Below are 23,129 nucleotides of genomic sequence, written 5' to 3'. Positions count from 1 at the left end.
GTGATGGATAGTTCTATTTACAGCCATTTTTTGCTCTTAATAGTCTTTAATTATAAATAATACTCTAATAACTAAACAAAGTGACTACATGATAAAATAATAAACATGGCTCATTAAATTTTTGATGCTAATAATGTAATAAGGCAAGTGAGAAAACTGATCATCCAGCCAAAATTACGAGTAAAAACAAAGTTGATTGTGTGTATTTCTGCCTCCATATTTAGATTACATGAAGAGTTGGTTGTTAGCAAGGCAATTCTCATTTCACAATCATTCTCCCTCAAACTCACTGTGTTAACAACTTAGTCTCTCTCACAACGAAAGAAAAGCAGACATGCAATCGAGTGAGGGCATACCTTCGATGGACCAGCAATGCACCATCCTCTTCGCGGAGGTGCAAAAACTCCTTCATCGTCAATGTCATCTATGAGAACTACATCATTTGAGTAGTAGTAACACCAAATTGGAAAAGCTTACAAAAAATGACAGATAATCACTAGTAAAATGAAGAAACAATGTCTAACTATTCTTCACCTCGTTTCGTAAGTACTGTGCGGATTTCAGGTTATTTCTAAACAGTCAATTTTTTCGATGTTTTTGGCGTAATCGTTGATGTCATATGTGGGAACTATACCGTTTCACATAATTATTCAAGAAGGTGACAAAAAAAACTTAAATAAAAGTAATTTAATAGTAATACTAAATTGGAAAATTGCACGGAAAATGACACATAATCTAAGTAAGAAGAATCGATATAAAGGATTTCCAGTAAATATAGATGTACATGAGGTTTTCAATTATTGTTTCTTGTGTCGTTTTACAATCATTATTTCTTGTGTTTGAAGCTAGTACTATAACCATGTAGTACTATATAAAATAACTATTGAGTCCACCGTATTCTTCGTGTGATATACTATTAAAAAAAGTGTTAATTGTGCGATTTATGGAATTAACAAAAAGTTAATCTTCTGTTCGTGATTGATATTGCATTAGTTGTTGTTCATACATTCAAATTCAATTGGAGTTATAGAACTACATCCGATGAATCGAGGTTAATTACTACACTTAATTAAAGTCAATTGTACAAATTCTTCGATTTAGTCAATTACTATAAAATTCTTTAACATAAAATATTTCATCAACGACATCCATATACAATTAAATACTTAATACAGAGAATTCAAATTACAACAGTAATTATAAATTAGATTTTGCATTAGCAATCCCAACCCAACTTATAAAACACAACTTCACTTATTTGTTTATATGCCAATAATGTTAACTACATTTCACATCCTACGTACACCACACTAATCTCTCTATACCAAAACACAATCAATTTTATATACAACTACTCAATCATCAAATTCAATTTTCCCCATTACAAACCAAGTAATGTAACTACACACAAAAATAAATTAAACTGAAACAAAATTGATCAAGCCAATAGCCAAAAATCTTTTTGCCTTTTAGTAGTGATAAGATATCCCCCAACTTTTTTGCTCTTCCTCCTCACAGCCAAGGCCATACAACTAGCATTTTGTACACAATACTCAGCCACTCCACCACCAGCTGCGGGCGCCGCCACCCTTCCCCCCGCCCACGTCAGCATTAGCCGCCACGTCACTGACCGCTTCTTCTGCCCAACCACCAGTAGCGCCGCCTCTTGGCTCCTAGCCGCCTCCACTATAGCAGGGCCCTTTTCTTTCCCTTCCACCACCTCAACCTCCACACACACCTATCTCCCACATTTTTAATTAAATCAACTATTCAATCTAATTAAATCATCATTAATAAATAAAATAAATTCAACTTACCTCAGGCCTCTTCACTTGGCACATACTCTTCATACTAGTGAGAAATGCAGGAATTCTTGAATCATTTTTAACCTCTCCATCCCCTGCACCTGTTCGATAAGAAAGATGAGATAAGATAAAATATGATAACAACACACATTTTTAATCATATTTAAGTCACATAAGTTATCTTCCCTAGCAAATTGACATTCCCAAATCAATAAATTAAACTCAAATTACACCATTAACTAACCTTGTTTTGAAGGCTTAATGACATAGAGCAAAACCACCAAATCTTGATTTTGAACGGCGTGGCTGAGGGCCCACTGCACTGCGTTCTTAGCCACAGCGCTCGGATCCACCACGATCATTATTTTCCGGCCATTGGCAGCTGGCTTCTCACAAGTGTCCTTTTTCTCTTGATCGGCAAAATTAGCATTGTTGGGAGGCGAACGAACCCGGGCTAGAGGCCTAATCCGGTTTAAGCAGAAATTAGGCAGTTTTGTGCCGATTTTGACCATGTTTTTTGATTTTGTGAATTGGATTTATGAGTTTGAGATGAAGGTTTATGTATTTATGAGGTGGAAAAGGAATGTATATTTGAGTGAGGCAAACAACAACTAAGTGCATGATTGCATGGGGACACATTTTCTTTTTCTTTTTCATTCTTTTTTGTCTAATGATTTTTTCTCTTTGCATCTTTTAATTTCTTTAGGCTTTCAAGGGCCTACACTTGAACGTGACTATCATCAATTTTTGGTAGGCCCATATTCTTACCATCATTAGCTGTTCTTAATTAATCTACAAATTCTTTTTGGGGTTATTAATAATACATGTAGTTAAATATATTCCTTCTTTAATTCTAATTACTTTTTAATATGTGTTTGACAAGATTCGCAGCATGTTACCGTATCCTAGGAGATAAGTGGTGAGAAAATAGAGAAAAAAACTTCTTGAAATTGAATGTCTGAAAACATAGAGCAAATATATATTCCTTGAGCAATAGTTTGAGTCTATTTTTAGATTTTTTTTAAATCATTGTAATTACAATTAATATAGCTTGATTATGGTTGATTCCTGAAAAGTTCTAATTAAGTGGTGTCCATCCACAATCAAACTAGCAATTGATAAATTACTGGATTTGGTGTAGGTAATGATGGTTTCAATTGATAATCATGAGAAAACCTAAACCAAATTAAGTTATTGACTTGGTGTCTGATCATGATCAATAGACGCCTTTAGAATTAGTAGTCATATTTCTAGATTCTTTTGAGAGCATTAGAGATACATTACGATGTCTTTAATATTTTAATGCAACATTAAACTTTTATCTAGCTCGCTAATTATGTAATATTTTCATATTGAATGTATCCATCCCAGATTTATTTATTAATCCACAATTTTAATTTGAGGCGTACCCAAAAAATAATTGCGATAATGTAGTAAAATAAAATAAAAACCAAATTAGACTAGAAGATCAGACTAAAGAAAATGGTGCAAATTTTCTGAAAAGACTTCTAAAAGTAGAGAATTAAACATGTTATCAATAGTATTAGAATAATAAAGAAAAAAAGAAGCAATGATGGTAAAGTAAGTTAAGAAAACTCACCACTGTCGGTTGACAGTCCTTTCTCAATACATTGGGCCGGGTTGGAAGGTTCGAAACTACAATGGGCCAGGCTGGATCACTACCAGTTCGAAAATAGCAATTTGGGCCCAAATATTAGAAATTGATGTGTAATTTTAATCTTCAGTGTACTAATTAAATTGGGGATTTATATTTGGCAGATAGCATAAACATTATCAATAAAAGCATGTTTTAAATAATTTTACAGAAGTCAGGAAAATGTTTTTCAAAGTGATAACATCATACAATATATAAGTGCAGCAGAAATTAAAATTACACACGATCGTCGGAATGGTTTAAGCATACTCCTGCAGGGTCTTAGTATGATGACCAAATAGAAGCATGAACAGTGATTAACACAAAAACCAGAAACCTTATTAGTTCCCTAATTAAAGAGCAGGTGGATTATTTAAGCAGCAAAGCATCCAAGGTTGCATGAGTAGAAGGAATCAAGTGTGAGATCTAGCTCATTCCTTCTAGCCTCCATTGCTTCTCCTTCGTTGTACACACCTCTACATCCATCCAAATTAAATAAATTTAAAAAAATATCATTATATTATTATTATAATGAAGGATTTAAATCTCAGTAGTACAAGTTTAACTAAGTTCTTATTAGTTAATTACCCCATGTTCAAGCCAGGAAATTGAGGTGCCATGATGAAGGGTGGCTGCTGCGGTGGTGGTGGTGGTCGGTGGTTGTGATGTTGCTGATCCCATGGCTGCTGGGCCATGTCCTGTTCTTTCTCCTTGATCTACATATATCAACAATCATATTAGATAAAATTAATTACAAATATAGTTTTGATACAATATGTAATGCATTTCTTCATTCTCTCCTAAATAGAAGGTTTATGCACCTGTTTTGTAAGCATGGTATTCTGCTCTTGTATTGCTTTTTCCTGTAACAATAGAGAAAATAAAGAGGCATATATATAGTCAAACACACAAGATTAAGAACATGTTATGTGAATTCAAATTAAAGAGAAAACCCTAACTAGAACATATTCCTGATTTGTTTTAATTACTATGTAGATGGGATTCAACTATGGTAAAGAGACAAATAAACCTTCTGCTGCAAGTCGGAGATGGAATCGAACAAAAGTTGATTCTGCATTGTAACATCAAAATATAAATAAGGTGGTGCAATAGTAGTGTAAAAAATATTTAAATTGATATGAATATACTTTTCTGGATCTGATATTCTTGAGGGCAGTTTCCAGCTGTTGCTCTAGATTTTGAATATCTTTGAGGTTCATTGAGTCAAGATCTTCCCCCATGTAGTGCCTAAGAATATTTTAATTATGTAATTAAAGACGGAATCACAAAATTTATGCTAATTAATTAATATATATACATAACATACCTATGATTCCTCTGCAAGAGTTCAATTCTCGCCTTGAGTTTGCTGTGTTCTAGGTTCCAATTAGCCTGTACATGCCACATATAATTTTATTAGAAGCTCTATATAATACACACACACACATATACTATAAAGGAAGTTAATATAGTATATAAAAATCATTAGAAAATAATTTATGCTACTCCTCATATTTAGAAGCTCTAAATATTTACACACACAAGTGAATATAGTAAGAATATAAAATAATTAGAAAATTACAGGTGACTGAGGCTCGTTGGAGACTAGCTGTCTTTCCGCAAATGAGTATCTCTCATACTTCTCCAGTATCCTGTCCATGCTGCTATGCACCCAAAAATAAATTAACATTACTACATTTTACGAAATTCACAAACCGCATCATTCTAAATAATTTGAGAGCATATAATTAAAATGAATTGAAGGGTTTAATTCCCCCTTCAATCATTAACATAATCAAAATTATGACAACTTCAAGAACTCAAACTCATAAATTTTCAGTAACCTACTCCTTTATGGAAACATTTCCTTTCAATCATTTTCTACTATTTTCACGTGTTCCTTTTTTTTTCTAATGTATATGCATGAGTCATTTTCTTCTATTTCATTTTTAGTAGGTACTTGCAATATTTCAAATAAATAGGCACCCTATCCATCATAAATGTAATAAATTGGGGCCTACGTCATGCATTGATCCCAAATGTGAATCCAAAATATTTGTTGTATTTAAATATATAAATCAGTAAATACCCCACCATCCATCCTGAAACAACTTGGCTCCCAAATAGGCATTAATTATACATTTTTTGATCTGGTGTAGTACTATGCTTGTTTATCAATTGCACTAGCTACCAATTTACAATTTCAAGTAATATTATAAACACATGAAATTTGCCACTGCAGTATATATTGTACAACACTAGTGTGCATCATATATTCTCCAACAACACCACGGTTTCTTATTAAAACCCAGCAATTATTGTACTTTCTCTACCTGGTCTTAACTTTTGAAGTTGGAATGACGTTGGGAAAATTAAGTTTCACCAGTACAAAAAATAAATGTGCATGTGTAGATTTTATTACTACTAGCTAGATTCCTCTAATCTCAGGTAAATAACATACTCCTAGGATATAATGGCCGTAGCAATTTTTGAAGAATGGTGGGATATAATGTCTGAACGAAATCTCCCTTATTCTATATGTTTGGACTAAATAGACTACTTCAATTATTTTCCCATGTTAAAATTTACATGCAACAATTTCTCTCAATTATTTTCCCATGTTAAAATTAACATCAAGCATGCATTATTACAACCGAAATAATAGAAGGAGGAGACTTGTTATAACTTGTATAGTTAATGCACCGAAAAATTAATAAATAAATTAACCTTCCATATATGATAGATTGCTTTCAAGTGCTGAAATTGAACAAACATCATCAACAGTATTGTAACATGATTCCCGTCTTGTCAAGAAAGAACTGTGACTCTCCTATATCTAAAGAGACCCCCACCCACCCCACCCCACCAAAATGAAGAGAATTACAGGAGCTTCATTTTCATAGTTATAAAACGACAAAAGCATACATGTAGATTTGCATTGATATTTCAATTTCCAAGATGCTGAGGAACAACGTTATAACCTACAGAATCTAGAGAGCTTCGTGTCAAGAACTGAAAGTTGCAACTAGCTTAAGATTTTATTTGAATTTTAATTCATGATATTTTTAGTAAACACATACATATATATACACACAATGTAATGCCAGAAATGAGTGGACTATCAATGTATACAATGGATAAAAACTGGACCCAAGAATATAAACATGTTCTGCACATCAACAATTAATTTTCTTTTTAATTTGTGTCCCATTGCATCAATCGATTTCTCACAACTACTGTTATCCTGTATTTAAGCACTTTAATTTGAGAAAAAAATTCCTTTCAGGTTAGCAAAAAGGAGAAAATTACAATTGCTGTCATCACCAAAGGGTTTCAAGAATTGTGTGGTCGTTTGATGAAATTCACCAATTTCCAAATTTTGAAGAAAGACAATAGGTTATATACAGGAAAAGTAGAATTAATTTTTCAAGTAAAAATGGGTTAAAACACATTAGAGATTTAAGGTTGATTTGGTATGTATAAATATAAAAAACCTAGAATTATTCAGGGTTTTCCGATATGCGTACACTTATATTCGACCAAAATAGGAAAGTTCATCTCTATATTTCAATTATACCAAAATAGGAAATACTAATCATAAATTGAAAAAAATCGTGAATAGAAACTAAAGGATCTAGAAAAATACCATTTGAAACAAACAAGAAAATCGGTAAAAGAGAAAGCTAGAGAAACCCTAGTTTTTAAGAGAAATTAAAAAAAAATAAAAAAAATCAGATCTTGCATCATCACAAAAGGTTGAAATCTGCAAGTATGAGTAAAGGAATGTGAGGTAAAAAGAAAGCTACCAAGAATCAGTGGAATACTCAAAGAGCTTTCCTTTGTGGGAGAAAACAATCAAGGCGACTTCTGCATCGCAGAGCACAGAGATCTCGTGCGCCTTCTTCAGCAATCCACCTCTCCTCTTTGAGAAAGTTACTTGCCTGTTGATCTTGTTCTCTATCCTCCGAAGCTGTACTTTCCCTCTCCCCATCTCTCTCTCTCTCTCTCTCTCTCTATGAATCCCAATTGAAGAAATAAAATGCTAGAAAAGGAAACCCTGAGATATAGAGGTCTGTTTTTCACCTACACTCATATAATAACATAGTGCTTTTACTTCTACCATTTACTCCAATGGTAACAAAAAATTCAGGAATGTATGTTTCAATCTACTCTTACCATTTTTGCTTTTCCTAGGGCAACTTAATTGTTTTTTATCTTATGTTGTCTATCCTAATTTAAAATGTTAGTCCCAACAAAGAGTCTTTTTTCAGTTGTCACGTAGGAGTACACAAAAAGTAGTAAATTTTCAATTACAAACAATAGCCAAAATATAGAGTATTACCTTCAATAATGTAGACTACGATTGACTTTGTGAAAAAAAACTGGTTAAAAAAGTTACTCGATAGAATGAGTCACTAATATAGTAGTACAAAGTTTATACTACTCTCTTTGTGGTATAAAAATAATCTTCTTTTTTCATTTTAATTCATTCTACAAAAATAGTTCACTTCCATTTCGGTAAGTTTTTCTGTCTTATAATGTGCTACATTCTCCACTAACAATACTCCAATCACTTCTTCTTTCTATCTCTCTTAATTTATAAATTTTGCATTTAAACTCGTTTAGGTCCCGAAATCCCTGGAAGGAGTATATCTGTACATGAGTATAATGATGTAGTGTTATATAATTATAAAAAATGAAAAAAAAAAAAAAAATCAATCGTTATTGTCCAAATTGTGAAAATAAAGATGGAATATTTTATAGTACCCTATTAAACCTTTTGAGTATATTTATGAAAAAAAAAAAATTGAAGTAAAATATTTTCAACATGGGTGTCTGCTAAAGCAAGCGCAGTAGGGCAGTGATGTGAGAGCAGAGACGAGTGGTGGGACAGCTAGGTTTATTAAGGATGTGGTGTCAAGCTGTGAGTGGTGGAGAGGTGTTTCGATGTAGGATTCTAGTCATTGTCTAGCGGTTATGTGGTTTCACAGTTCTTCACTCAGACACAGAGTTAACTTAAACATTTTCTTGCTTAAAGCCTTAAACCGTAAGTACGGATGTGTTGTGAATTGAGTTGTTGTCTTTCATTTCCAAATTACTGTTGACAGACCAATCTAACCATCAGCTAGATTCTAGTAATCAATTCTATCTTATCTTTTCTTGTCCTAACTGCCCACTGACTTCAGTCTTAATTGTATATTAATGACAGTGATGGGTTACTTTGCTTAGGTCAGTCGTCATTCAAGTAAAATTGATTCAGATTTCTTTTTAGGAACATTTTTTTTTCCGTCAATTTTGCCAAGTTATTAATTTTGTTTCGTGACATTTTAAAATATTTATAGAGGTCTATTAACTTCTATGTAATGTTGTTTGAGCACCTTTTCACTATTCCAAACTCTTTTTGGACGACAATACCGTCAAGTCTATGAAGGACATTTCACTGTATTTACTCTGTCTTCTTCGTTAAAATATTAAGAAAACATCTTTTTTGGTCTTGCCAAAATATCATTTTTTGTCAGAGCTTTAATTCCTTGAGAAAGTGGGATTTCTCTAGTGAGATTGTTCTCGTAGAGATCAAGGGATTTCAATGAGGTGACATTTTCGACAATCATTGGGTTCCACGGCAGAATTTGTTGTTGTTCAGGTTTAAAACAAAGAGATTTAAAAGTTTTTGAATTGAATCTGAAATCGAACCAACAAGATTATTCTTCTCAAGATTCATCCTCTTTAAAAACAACAAATTGTCCATTTCATCAATGTTTTCTTCAAATTTGTTGTGTATCAAGTCCAACTCCTCAAGAAAAACTAAACTCGTTAAAGAATTGGAGATTCTTCCAGAGAGAGAATTATTATCAAGAGTTAAGGACTTAAGCTTGGTAGCAGAACTTCATGAATTAGGGAGAGAGGAAGTGGAATTATTGTGTTGAAGAGTGAGAGAGGATGAGAGAGAAAGGCTTAATGCGATTGAACCACATATGGAATTAAAGCTCAGACAAAAAATAATATTTTCGGACCAAAAAAGATACTCTCAATATTTTAACGAATGCGAAAGCAAATAGACAAAATTTCCCTTTTTGATTTAAGGGTATTTTTATTAAAAAAAAAGTTTGAAATAATTAAAAATTAGTTTAAATGATATTAAATCAAAGTTTATGGACCTCGGAAAACATTTTCAAATGTTGAGAACTAAAATTAATACTTTGACAAAGTTTGCAAATAAAAAAATCATATTTCCTCTTTTAGTTATAACACATATCACAAAATGGTTCGACATCCAGTCTAATGATTAACGAATATCCTATATTCATCTATTTTACCAATATTTTTTAAATATAATAGATGATATAATGTAAAATTAATAAAGTAAGATATAAAAGTGAGAGAATGATTAGAGATATATTAGTAATAACTTACACCAAGAATATTAGAAATAGGAACTTGCTAAAGTGACTGATATTTATGAAGGATTGAAAAAAAAAATAGACTACTGATTATGGATAGACGCGGTATATTTTACCGACGGATGCCATATATCTTCTAAAATTATGTTTCTCTTTACGTGAGCAACGATCTCGTTTGGTTATATTTGATATTTTTGTCTTTCTTTACGTATTTAGTTTGATTATAATATTTTAAATAATTTTAGTTATATTAATAATTCAGATAAAAGTTAAAAATCAATTTTTCGTATTATGGATTTAATTGAAGTTATAAAAAAAACATAAACAAATTAAGCTTCATATTTCAAGTGATTTCTAGAATTAATAATGACAATAATAATTCTTGAGATATTAGAACTCGTTCATTTAATAAAAAATTAATTCACAATTAAAATTTATTAGTTTGTTAAATTATATATTTTATTACGTGCAGATATGAAAGAGGTGGGTAAGCGGCTGGCGGCATGGGAGACCTAGCTTCTCTATACATGTAGATATACACATAAATAATGTGTGTGCTATCACTTTCATAATTAAGTAAAAAAAAAATGGTTTTAATAAGTGAAAAACAACATGTATGAATTACAAAAAAGATTTCATACCTCGCCACTTGTTCATATTCAATTGCAATTATTAGGGAGTACTTGAATGATGTTAACATGCATGTAATTGATCAAATCCCAATATCAACAGGTTGAACCAAATTTAAACCGACAATACCACATTAATTCCTACCCATACGATTTCCTGTACCTCCCTAATTAACATTATTAACTAATGTATCCACCATTTTACCTACCTATATTTATATTTTATACATTTAAATATCTTGTTGGGAAGATCATACCCTAAAATTGCAAAAAAGAATAATTATCCAGCTGCGTACGTTCTAATTCTAAATACTATATTTAAATATAGGAAATAAGAGTGATTGAATAGAAACAAGATAAATAATAATTTGCATAGTTCAATGTGAAAATTTATTTTTTCTAGGACTATTACGTTATAGTTATGGATTTTTATGTTTCCTCGTACCTTCAAAGTTGAATTATCATAGTTGGTCTATTATTTGGGGTACTTTACTTTTTGAAATTGGAACATTATAGTTCTATAAGAGATTTAGACAATAAATATGAATCCCTCTTTTTCAGCTTAGTCCACACACTCTAACAATGTTAACCAACTACCTTATTGGATAATTGGGCTTATTAAATTTCATAGTACTCTAAATATTGTTGGGATAACTAAAGTAATTATTTTTTATCTTCCGAATAACAAACCAAACAGTAGTACAGCTCTGAAATTACGGCTATCGTTATTAATGTCAATAAAAACGGTGGATATGAGAATTTTAAGTGAATCAAATGCATGTCGATGTGAATTTAAGTACAGCATAATTTTTTTTTTCCGTAATTTAATAGGGGATTATTGCTTCTGATAGAAGTTATTTATTTCTTCCTACCGAGAATTTAATTTCTAAGCTAAAGTATATATTAATAATTATTATACAGTACTAGTTAAAGGAAAAGAAAATGGGTAGGGGCGGATTGAAGAGAGAGCATTTAAAGACTACGAATTATTAGCAGTCAGAATTAAATTATGCATGTACAAACCAACAAAATGTAAGTAAATTAATTAAAACTAGAAAAAACAACGAGTTGTCGTTTTTTCGAGAAAGTATTAGTACAATTTTATTTTTACTTAATATGCCACTTTCATGTATATGCATTTTGGTCACTATGTGTAGTAAGCTTCTGTGGTTAAGAGGGGCTTAATTAGGGTATATTGGTGGAAATTTCAAGTGCGCAATAATTTTTTTTTTGGATAGGATGAAAATTATTGGACCTTTCTAGGAAAGAGAGAAATTAAAAAGGTTGAGTTGGTAGGAGAATAAATAAATTTAATGAGAACGTCAAGGTCTAATTTGGACCCCTCCACACCAAAAATAAATAACTAAAGCTACGAGATGAGTTAGGTATCCTGAAACAGAATCGATTTGCATTTTAAATTATAAATTTAAAATACTCAATGATTAAAACGAGAATTCAACATAAATTTTGTTGTGCTATTTTATGACATTTAATTTTACTTATAAATTTTGTTGTGCTATTTTATGACATTTAATTTTTGCTGTTATAGGCAGGTGGTGGGAGGCTTGTACTAAATGTTGTTACGTACTTGTACTCCTAGGATGGAGGTCTGTACAGCTGCTATACAACAATATTTTTGTAGAGTTAATAGTTGCAAAATACATCAACTATAAAAATTCAATTTTCTACCCTCTACTTCAAATAGGATCGAAAAAAAATATAGTATAGTCAATTTCTCATAAAATCGAATTTACATTCAAATTGAATCCAAAATGACATGCTAGAAAGTCCAAACGATAATTTCTTGGTCTAAGGTGGCATGTCGAAATATCTAACTATACCAAAATGACTTTGATAGAACAACATTGATTTGTCATTACACACGCCATGCATAATTTAGTTATGCCGGAAGACATGATTGTAGGAAATTGGTTACACACTAAAAGTTCATGTAGTATTTTTTTTATCCTACTATTAGCACATTTTTATGACATTATTTTGTATATTGCTATGCTTAGTTAAACTTACTTATACAATATGAAAGCTGTTCATCAATTTTTAGTTTTTATGGCAAATGGTTCATTTTTATAACACTCGGGGAGATGTTTTATGCCTAATATAGTTAAGGAGATACATTTAAATATGATGGGGGACCGTTTATCATGAATTATTACGACTTAATATGATTCCCATCTACTATTCATAAATTGTTTCAACATATTTCCTTTTACACCCCAAACTTTTAGATCCAATACTACACTATTTTGGGGCGGACATAATTTATTTGCAATATTAGTTTTTACTATATAGCTTATACAAATACTATTAAGAAGCAGTTGATAAGAAGATAAATAAACAAAGTACGGTAAGAACACATATTAATTAGATTATATAACTCCAATATAAATGAGTTCTTTTTTGATCCCCCTAAGTTTCCAATAACTTGGCGCAAATTAAACTCAATTAAGTAACAACTGCTTTTATTTCCATGGCTAGCATGAACTTTTATATTTCCCACTCAATTTACGGATTGTTTGCTTATATATCATAGATTGCTTGCTTAGATTGTCATTTTAACTATGGTGACACCATAGTGTTCAAAAGCATTATGGTGACACTATAGTTAAAATGACAACTTAGAGAAGTAATATGTGATGCAATCTGTGATACAAAATGAGAGCACTATAGTGACACCATAGTTAAAATAACAATCTACACAAGCAATCTACTATACATAGGCAAACAAGTCTGCCACGTGATAGACTAAGATTAAATTTACTTCTAAATATAAGGATTTTCATTGATGTTACATTGTGTCTTAATTGTGATTGTCATTTTAGTATATTCTTATACAATTATATTTAAATAACGATGGTTACTTCAGAAACTATCATTTCAATATATATATAGTATATGAATATGCAATTATATTATAGGCTATAGCGTGTGCGAGTTAACTAATGGACATTCAATAATTGAATAGTGATTGATTGATGGCGAATTTTATTAAATCATGGTTGAAAGATTTTCCTCGTAGAATAAGTTGGGGAGTACCAAATAATAGTACTACTATTTTCTCGTAGAATATAGTTAGGCTACTAATATAATAATGTACTATCAGACATATAAAGAAGCAGCATTCTTGGATATTATTTGGAAAATTATACCTTGATGCTTGAACTTTTTTTTCACAATATTAACAATTACTACATCACCTTAATTGAATGTAGGAGCATATTATATAGTATCTCCTTCTTCGCACAATACAATTACATATGGAGTAGTTTTGTTATTGGATCTTAAACTTGAATGTAACAACGTTTTATATAACGTTAGATTCAATTTGACAACTATAGATCATACATTAACAATGGCACCATTCAATTACTAATTAACTATAGTAGGAAAAACTTTTATTCAAAGGTGACCCCCTTACCCTATACACATACACATAGCATATTCTTCTACGTGGATGCTGTATTGTTAATATAATAGGCTCCTTGTAATAAATGATTTGTTACAGTTGAGTAATGAATTGGCTACGTAAGTACAAAGTAGAAGTAAATACATATGAGATGCAAGTCTGTCTCTCTATAAACTTAATAACCTCACTTTTTTTAAACCGAAATACTTGGATGTTTTCAGACATACCAGATCTCCGGTCACTATCATATCCGATTTTTGCAATAATATCATTAATCATTTTCTACTACATAACCACAATAATTGTAGCATGGTCACTGAAATTTTTGACACATAATGTCTCACACATAACGATGTATCGAATGCATGGTTAGATATATATATAGGTAAATTCATTAAACGTTTTCTAAGTAGTTAGTGACATTTATTTGTGTGTGGCCGTGGGTAAAATGATTTTAGTCATAGTTTATTTTTATTTTCTGACTTTAATCTCTGATATGTTTATGTGGAAAATAAATAAATATTGGGAAAATAATTAAAATTATCAGCTACTTAGATATTTTAGATATGATATTGAAGACAACATTTCCCACAAACTCATTTTTAATTTATTGTAAACCTTCACACATAAGTATACTTTAAACTGCATATACATATATAAATAAAAATACTGATTTCGTAGTGAGTATTTTTTTTCAGACATCATATAAGATCTTAATAATACATGCAAATTGTCTTCCATACCTGAGGTTGCTCATCCCATAAATAAGCGTAAATCCCATTTTATTTCCACCCCCTTCCCCTAAAAAAACTTTAATTTTAATAAGTTGGCTGCATTTTTTTGTATTTATTGAGAAATTCAGTGCATCCATGCAGGCAAAATCGCGTTCACATTTTGTGAAGAACCCTCAGCATTATTTTGCGCCACCTGAGAGTTGTACCTGTTCGGAAGAAGAACAAGAAGAAGAAGAATTATTTCTTTTTTTAAAAAAAGAAAAATTGTAAAATAAGAAGATATTTAAATCCGAATCATTTCTATAGCACCAACTTATAGGGAGTACCTAATAAGGGTTGAGTTGTTGGCAGCAAGAGGTTCGAAAAACACCTGAGGCCGAGCAGCTGGCTGCGGCCGGTAGGGTACTGGTTGATCACTGCCTCCTTCGAGCTGCAATAATTTTGTTAAAATTTTACTTTAATGTTTGAAATGCATTAGGCATTTGGGCTTTGGACCTTCAATACAAGAAAATATAAAAAATTGCTGTTACTATGTATTTTATTTTATTTAGGGGGGACCTTTTTCCTGAGAGCTCTATTAATATCCATCAGGTCTTTTTCCTGAAAAAAAAACAAAACATTGAAAACATTCATTTAACCGACGACGGCTGTTTTTTATTTCATTTGTAACAGTCAACTATATTATGGTATGTGACAATAATGCAGCACATCACATACCTTTCTTTGAAGACCAGAAAGCTGCTCGAACATGTGTTGTGTCTGAACAGGTATTAAATTATAAGACAGAATTCAATAAATCAGATAATAACTAAACGGCCAACATATGTACTTCAAAAATAAAATGATGTAATATATTGATATATATTTTCATAAAAGTTAAATTACTGTCATATATTCGATGCAGATGAATATCTGCAGGTTTGTAGCATGACAAGGCTATAGAATAAACAGACAATGGTAGTACAAGAAGTATTTTACAATACATCACATTAAGATGATAAAGCCTTTAGATTATCTTTTTATTTATTAAATTGAATTGAACTTACAATATCTATTTAATTAACAATAGTACTCATTATTTATGTAAACATTCGAGAATATATAGATAAAATATTTGTATATGTTAATATGTGACATTACTATAGTAAAAACAAAGTTTGAGATATATAGATAATAGCAAAAGATATATACCTGTTTTGATCTTATTCGATTCAAAGATGCATCTAATACACATTCGAGTTGATCAAGTTCCCTTACACCAAACTTTCCCAAGTCTTCCCCCAGAAGATGCCTGTGGAGAGAAAAAAAATTATTTAGCACATTATATACAAATTAAAAATATTATCCATTATTATAAACAAATCTACGAATTATTGAGCTTATACTAGATACTCTATATTTATTCCATAATGAAATACCTTTGAGATTGTTGTAGAACCTCAACTCTTGACTTGAGCTTTAAGCACTCCAAGTAGCTACTCTGCTTATAGAATAACACATACTTATTCAGTTGAAAATGTTTATATTCAAGAGTTAGTATACAAGAGAGATAATTGATATATAAGAGAAATAATTGATTAGTTACCCTTTCATCATCAGGAGATTGCTGAGATTCAATTAGGCCATAGCTGCTTTTGTGATATCTCTCAAGTGTCTTGGCCATGCTAAGTTCCAGAAGCATAGTGCACGCATATTAGATTATAAATAAAATATTTGATCATTTTTATTTGGACTTGTATGTATAAAACATAAACATATTCAAACTATCTTCATGTTTCAATTATTAGAGTAGATACCTTAATTTCTAACGATACACATTTGAAGCAATTTAAGTTCGTTTCATTTCGAGTAAATAATGAATTAAATAAAGATATACTCATAATTATACTTCGATCAATGTTTTCGCAAATAAATGCACCTGCGATACAACCTGGTACAAATAATACAGTTCATGATTAATTTTTTTAAAAATATTCATGATGTATAATTGATCATTGGAAAATTTTAAATAAATTTCCCGGCTCCAAATTTAATGGTTAGTAAGAAATTAATATATACATGCACCTTCAATAACATGAAGATAATACTATATATTATGAATTCAATTACCCTTTTGCAGTTTGGCAGATTTGTTTCTGAACCCTAAAAGAAGATTAAACACCACTAAAAAGTTTAATTAAGAACCACTGGTTAAAACTGTAGAATGAATAACTCCAAAGGCATAAGCTTTCAAATCAAAGAAATCAAGGGAGATTATTCACACAATAGATGGAATCTTTGATCCCATACAAGAAATTTATGTACGCAGAATTAACGGTCAAATCATTCCATAAATAAAACTAAATTAATTAACTTGAGCCAGGAAAATATGGTGAAATGTTTATATGTATATAATCAATTGTAATCGCAGTCATACAGATACAAATGTTTTCTACTTTACTGTAAAATTAGGCGTTTATGAATATAGAGAGAATAACAATCCAGAATCATATATTCACACGGGAGAAAAGAAAAATTATAAGGTTTTGGCAAATATTCTGTGTGAGAGTATACGGACCCAATCAGCAGAATTTGTATAGGCAACAAAAAAAAAACAAATAAAAATTTAAATTGACAAAAGGGGAGAACAAAAGGTTCTGATTACGAATATGTTTGCAGCTTTTAATTATGATAATCTTAGTCAAAAGTAAAATGAATCCAATTTCACATTATCACTTCGTTATTCTGATCACCAACTAGGTTTTTCAAATGTTTACTAAAAAATATGGGAGTTGAATGATTGTAGCATCTTAACTTTTTATTCTGAAGTTATATTTTAATTCAATAGTTGAAATCTATGCTCATGACTTTTTGGAATTTTGATTCAATAATATTGCACAAATATAAAATACCTAATCTATAATATGTACAAAAATTTATCAAAAATTTCCAAATTTGGTTGGCCCGACGGATTAGCAAACATCTGAAAGGTTAGGGCTAGAGCTGAGAATTTCTAACTCGATAAAATTACAACCTAATTAACCAACAATCAAATAACTCGATAACGAACAGGTTGGACGGATTGACGTTCCTATGCACAATCGTAGAAGATCAAGGAAATTAAATCATCTCCAGCTTAGATCACACCAAATTAATCCAGGAAAATAACACAAAATATATCAAGTTTTTGGGCATATCTTGATACTCTCAACTTTTCTTATGCACAAAACCTAATAACCTATTAACCATTATAAAGGAGCTGATTAAATTTTCATGTATTTTTCTTTAAGGAAAACCCTATGTATTCAGACAAGCTCAAAAACTGGTGCTTTTTGCTAGTGTAGAAAGAGAGAGAAGAGAGAGAAGCAGATACCTAGAAGAGCTGCAGAACTCATAGAGCTTGCCTTTGTTGGAGAAGATGATGAGAGCAACCTCAGCATCACAGAGAATGGAGAGTTCATAGGCCTTCTTCAGCAAACCATTTCTTCTTTTGGCAAAAGTAACCTGTCTGTTTATCTTGTTCTCAATCCTCTTCAATTCCACTTTCCCTCTCCCCATTTTTTTATATATATGTGGTGTACTTTTCAAGAAGCTTTGATATTTAAAACCTTCTTAGTTTCTGAACAAACCAACACAACAGAAGAGGAACTTATCCTTTTTTGGTTCAAATACACATTTATGGTTGTGTGGTGCTCAAGAATTTCTGTTTTCTTATTTTTGTTTTTGGGCTTTTTCTCCTAACTTCTTATTTCAGCTGCTGTTTTTCTTGGTAGGAATTGCTGATATTTAATGGGGCAGGTCTTAGCTTTCTTTAGGTAGACATATTTATATGCCTTTGTTGTTTGGATGTAAAATTCTAAATTCTTCACATTTCTTTGTAAAAATTATGACTGTTTGCAGTCTGTTGTTAATTATCTGTCAGGTTTTCACATCAGACAGCTACAAACTAAAAATTGTTTTTTTGATTCATTGGTAACTATATGTATTTTTAGTGCTAATATCTTAATCAAACAGATTGGACATTATAATCCTTATAAAGTTTTAAAATTTAGCATAATCTGCAATAACTATTGGAAGTTATCTGTGAGCAAATTAAGATGTAGTATGGTTTTGTATGCTACATTTAAATACATTTATTGATTCCTCATACATTAATACTACAATACATTGGATGAATCTTCAAGTGTGGAACATATATATATATATATATCTACATAATTTATATGGAGTACTATTTAGTTTATCTTTACCAAACCCTAACTAGGTTTAGCATATAGTTTAATATGCAGAATATCTTAATCACATACATCATTTCTAAAAAAAGTACTAGCGTTTAGTATACGATGCTAAAGTATCCGATAAAAGTCATCAATATCCGACCAAAAAAGAGACGACATAAATCCATCAAAAATATTTGATGAATTTATTCCTTTTTTCTGTGGAATTCCCAATTCCTGATATATGGAGGTGAGTCGATTAGGTTTGAGCTAACATCCACGTATAAAACAAAACGAAAGCATTATATTTTATTTTTAATTTTTTTTCAAAAAAAGTTGTGGATGGATATTGAAAGGCCACCAAAAATTGCAGGGGAGAATAGGAGCATCTTCAGGTGGTTTCTTACCAATTGTCACTTCCACACCTAATTATTATCTTTATATCGTGGTATTCATGCTTGAAAATCATGTATTTCTACGTATCAATAGTACTAAAATGTTATTCGATCAATCATGTATGTTATCATTATTTTAATAGTTAAATTTTGTCCAAAACTATGAGACATGTTATGAGATAGGTAAAAAAATAAACAAAACTAACATCAATAGGAATTTCTTTGACATAATATTCCAGAGACAGAAATATGGAGATCAGAGAGTCTATCAATATCAAATTAAGGGGAACTTATCAAAAGGAATTTCTTTATTAAAAAGAAGAAAGAATGTTTGGTAAATGAATGATGACTAATTGAAAACCCCCAATTAAATTTAGCAGATTATGTAACTTTATCTTCTTTCACCACTTGCTTTAGCCCTAGATATTCGGGATAATGTTAGGAACTTAGGGTCCCACTATACCCTAAATTAGATATAGATACATACACATAACATAAGTGTGCATCATAAAAATATAGGGTTATGTTACCTTCACCCCAGCTTATAGATAAATTATGATTCTATTAGTGTTTCTTTATTCATGTAAAAATGTTTTACGTTATAGGTTAAATAATTGGGAGCATATAAAGTTATCACATTTTTCTAAGAATTTTATGTACTCCACAAAATGATTTTTATGTATGTATATTTAATCAAAATCTCGGACATCCAAGAAGGTTGGACACTCTGAACCCACTTTGATTACTTTTTTCGGAGAGGACGATGTGAGACGTTACGTATTCCCAACGTGTCCACTTCTCATTGGCTATGTCTTTTCTCTAACCTAGCCTATTGTGTCTCCTTCCGACAAATTACAAAAATATATTAGCAGTATAATACTCCCTCCGTCATAAATAAATATGAAACGTTTGTTTTTCGGCACAAGATTTTATATAGTGTTGTTTTGTCAGTTAAAGAAGAGAGAGTAAAGTAAGAGAGAGGAAAAAATAAAGATAAAGTTATTTCTATTTTAAGAAACGTTTCATTTTTAATGGGACAATCCAAAAAGGAAAATGTTTCATTTCTAGTGGGACAAAGGGAGTACTTGATTATTTGTCTCTTTTATTAAGTGACTAATTTATACTAGTAGTTTCTTTTAATTTAATATCTACCCAGTTAATTTGAGCACGACAAACATAATAGCACAAAAAAAATTGAATATGCTTGTAAAATGAATGAAATTTAGGCGAATTGTCATTGAAGTAATTATGCGTTTTTTCTAATTAATTGTTTTGGATTAATAAAAAAATGCATGTATATATCTAATATTAATGTTAATATTAGGAGCATTTATTAATTAGTGTTGCTAAAATTTGGAACAATGACCTTTCAACATGATTTTCCTTAAACTGCGGGGACTTGCTTGACTTTTAATATATATAATCATTATTGGAATTTGATGCAAAATTGAGCATGACTTAAAAGAGTATAGTTTCGCAATTGTAAATTACTTTATATTGAGCTAGGTTCACATAAATATTCATCAAATTCCATTGTGAGTGCAAGCTAAATTAATACTCCAGTAAAGAAAAGGGTAGGAAATTCTCGTAGGTCTAAAGAAATAGGGGGTTTAGGGCCTAAGTCTAAGCATATTTTGAGCTTAAATTTTTCATATGAAAAATATAAACAAATTTGTGTTTTTTATTCACCGCTCAACTGCATTTATGTAGCCGCCTAATTAATAAAACCGTAAAAAATAATGTACAGTATGTACGATGGTCAAAAGTTAAATCAATTTTATACAATAATAAAATTTAATGCTTAGGTTAATTTCCTTTACTTTGTCACCTAAAATAACACTCCAACGCCAATGGTTTGAATTTTAGAGTAACGTACATATTTTTAAAATTTTAACTTAAATTTATTTTTCTGTTCTGAAACATAATCGATGGGATAAGGAGTATAAATTAACTTGTCAACTATGTCTTAGAATTCTAACAAAAAATAAGGCTTTTTATGAATTACTAATAGGGGTACTACATATAAGATTAGCTAGTTGGAGAAAAACCATTCATTCACGCGTGCTAATTATGATATACGGTCGAGCAACTATAAAAGTGGATCATTATTATACTAAAAAATTTAAACTTGCATAGCCAAGCAAGCTAGTTCTTACTCTTCTATTAGTTCATAGCTCACGTTATATGATATACGGAGTAAATAAAATTGAATATCTACTTGCCCTATTCCCTGGCTGTGGTACTATAGGAATGAAATTCTTCTCTTTGCATATATACGGCTAAGAACAATAATTATTTGATCAAATTCAAAGTCAAACAATTTGAATAAAATCTACTATCATTTCTCATAAGGTCACGTTTTAGTTCTTAATTATATATTTATGGAGTGATATTTTATTAAAATTTATATCATTTTAATGTCACACAACGGTGAGTATATATTATTATCCACGTCCAAATTGTTTAAAAGATATGGCTAGCCACAATAGTAGTAATAGGCAGCTCAATAAGAGTAGCTAGGTAGGTAGACTGTACACATGCAAATGCATAATAATGAGATCACTTTCCTAGGTAGAAAAAACTGTACATACATAATAGTGGAGTAATATCATATGATTAATAAATACGCATCTTTTTTTTTTTTTTCTAATTTATAAACTTTATTTGCAGGTCGACCCATTCGATTCGAAAATAAATAAATAACCCATCAATTTGTATTCGTTAATATTTACCAACCGGTAACATTTTTCGATCCTTAGTTAGATAAGAATATGAATTATTTTCATCTTTAGAATTCAGATCATGAAAATTTATAACGAATTCAGCATAATGAGGTACAAAAAGTACCATTTTCGAATTCATCCGTTTTCCTAGAGAATTAATTACAGTAGTACTTATTTCATGACGAATAATTATTTTTAGTTGAAGCGTTTCATTTTGAGCACTAACTCTTTCATGTACTCCATCCGTTCCTAATTCCTATGTAGTGGAGTAGAAGCGTGTCATAGTTAAAGTGGAGAGGAAGTAAAGGAAGAGAGAAAATAATAAAATGAAGAGTTTCTTTATATTATTCTCTCTCTTTTTTTTTTCTCAACTTTAGTTATTTATTATTCTTTCAAAATGAGTGCTAAAAATGAAACGCCTCTATTACATAGGGATAGGGACGAGAAAGTATGTAGCATGATCAACTATATAAGAACCCATTTTATTTTTGTATACAATTTTTTGTTGCTATTTGATTTTTAGTCTGTTTCTATTGTTGGTTAATTTACATTTGTCATCTAAATTCTGTTACTAGGCATAGTTGACTACCCAGCTACTATAGTCTATAATTTAGGAGTTTAAATTGTCACTAGGTCATTTTATGTTTTCAACGAAATATTATGCGATTAATTCGCGAAGACATTGTTCAATTCAAATTTGAAAAATAGTATTCCCTCTGTATCATTAAAAATAAAATATTTGTTTTTCGTCACCTAATGTTATTTAATATTATTTCTTGAGTTAACAATAAGAGAATAATATAACATAGAAGAAAATATAAATATATAATTATTTTTATTTTAGAAAATATTTTATTTTTAATGGGACAATCCAAAAAAAATATTTATTTTTAATAGGATGGGAGAAGTATTAATTAGGTATATACAAGTAGGAGTAGCAAACTTTGACTAATGTGAAGTTTTAATGGTTAGCGTTGACAAATGAAATTAATACTTATAGCATAGTGTTGCAGTAGCTAAATTGTATAAGTAAAATTTATAGTGTAAAAGAGAATAATCTTGTTTAAGAACATAAAATAGAAAAGGAAATCCTTATAATATGAAGCGGTTACTTTTATTGGGCCATTATATAATGATCAAAACAGGTTCATTTGTCGACCCACTTATT

The 23,129-nt window shown here is 30.5% G+C and overlaps 3 protein-coding genes across 4 annotated transcripts; all 3 read right to left on the bottom strand.

Annotated features, from left to right (window-relative positions):
* Positions 1-1,235: 1,235 nt before the first annotated feature.
* LOC125208200 (Adenine nucleotide alpha hydrolases-like superfamily protein) lies at positions 1,236-2,373 on the bottom strand. Its single transcript, XM_048107784.1, has 3 exons — positions 2,050-2,373; positions 1,818-1,906; positions 1,236-1,738 (listed from the first exon to the last, which is right to left on the bottom strand). Exons 1-3 carry the CDS (start codon positions 2,315-2,317, stop codon positions 1,439-1,441), a joined length of 657 nt encoding a protein of 218 aa, XP_047963741.1. The 5' UTR covers positions 2,318-2,373; the 3' UTR covers positions 1,236-1,438.
* A 1,223-nt stretch (positions 2,374-3,596) lies between these two features.
* LOC125207530 (agamous-like MADS-box protein AP1) lies at positions 3,597-7,507 on the bottom strand. Of its 2 annotated transcripts, none has more exons than XM_048106912.2 (8): positions 7,266-7,507; positions 5,042-5,123; positions 4,787-4,851; positions 4,608-4,707; positions 4,490-4,531; positions 4,281-4,322; positions 4,048-4,175; positions 3,597-3,935 (listed from the first exon to the last, which is right to left on the bottom strand). In XM_048106912.2, the coding sequence occupies exons 1-8, from the start codon at positions 7,448-7,450 to the stop codon at positions 3,833-3,835; spliced, it is 747 nt and encodes a 248-aa protein (XP_047962869.1). In that variant the 5' UTR covers positions 7,451-7,507; the 3' UTR covers positions 3,597-3,832. The 2 variants fall into 2 exon arrangements, with proteins under 2 accessions (XP_047962869.1, XP_047962870.1); XM_048106913.2 differs by having other exon boundaries at positions 5,042-5,120.
* Positions 7,508-14,497: 6,990 nt separating this feature from the next.
* LOC125207738 (MADS-box protein 04g005320-like) lies at positions 14,498-18,412 on the bottom strand. Its single transcript, XM_048107206.2, has 8 exons — positions 18,000-18,412; positions 16,233-16,311; positions 16,066-16,127; positions 15,839-15,938; positions 15,365-15,406; positions 15,206-15,247; positions 14,974-15,077; positions 14,498-14,853 (listed from the first exon to the last, which is right to left on the bottom strand). Exons 1-8 carry the CDS (start codon positions 18,182-18,184, stop codon positions 14,772-14,774), a joined length of 696 nt encoding a protein of 231 aa, XP_047963163.1. The 5' UTR covers positions 18,185-18,412; the 3' UTR covers positions 14,498-14,771.
* Between the last annotated feature and the right edge of the window lie 4,717 nt (positions 18,413-23,129).

The sequence above is a fragment of the Salvia hispanica genome, chromosome 6 (assembly GCF_029641045.1).
Source record: "Salvia hispanica isolate PSC_SH4W2 chromosome 6, Shi_PSC_v1, whole genome shotgun sequence".
In the NCBI taxonomy this organism is placed as follows: Eukaryota; Viridiplantae; Streptophyta; class Magnoliopsida; order Lamiales; family Lamiaceae; genus Salvia; species Salvia hispanica.
This window is presented reverse-complemented; position numbering and strand designations above follow the sequence as displayed.

Excerpts from the sequence above, each read along its gene's own strand:
- LOC125208200 (XM_048107784.1), bottom strand. The coding sequence starts at position 2,317 with ATGGTCAAAATCGGCACAAAACTGCCTAATTTCTGCTTAAACCGGATT. Across the intron at positions 1,907-2,049 it reads CATTAAGCCTTCAAAACAAG|GTGCAGGGGATGGAGAGGTT; the intron begins GTTAGTTAATGG and ends CTTATCGAACAG. Across the intron at positions 1,739-1,817 it reads GCCAAGTGAAGAGGCCTGAG|GTGTGTGTGGAGGTTGAGGT; the intron begins GTAAGTTGAATT and ends TGTGGGAGATAG.
- LOC125207530 (XM_048106912.2), bottom strand. The coding sequence starts at position 7,450 with ATGGGGAGAGGGAAAGTACAGCTTCGGAGGATAGAGAACAAGATCAAC. Across the intron at positions 4,708-4,786 it reads CTCTTGCAGAGGAATCATAG|GCACTACATGGGGGAAGATC; the intron begins GTATGTTATGTA and ends AAATATTCTTAG. Across the intron at positions 4,323-4,489 it reads TCTCCGACTTGCAGCAGAAG|GAAAAAGCAATACAAGAGCA; the intron begins GTTTATTTGTCT and ends CTATTGTTACAG.
- LOC125207738 (XM_048107206.2), bottom strand. The coding sequence starts at position 18,184 with ATGGGGAGAGGGAAAGTGGAATTGAAGAGGATTGAGAACAAGATAAAC. Across the intron at positions 16,312-17,999 it reads GAGTTCTGCAGCTCTTCTAG|CATGGCCAAGACACTTGAGA; the intron begins GTATCTGCTTCT and ends TCTGGAACTTAG. Across the intron at positions 16,128-16,232 it reads AATCTCCTGATGATGAAAGG|AGTAGCTACTTGGAGTGCTT; the intron begins GTAACTAATCAA and ends TTCTATAAGCAG.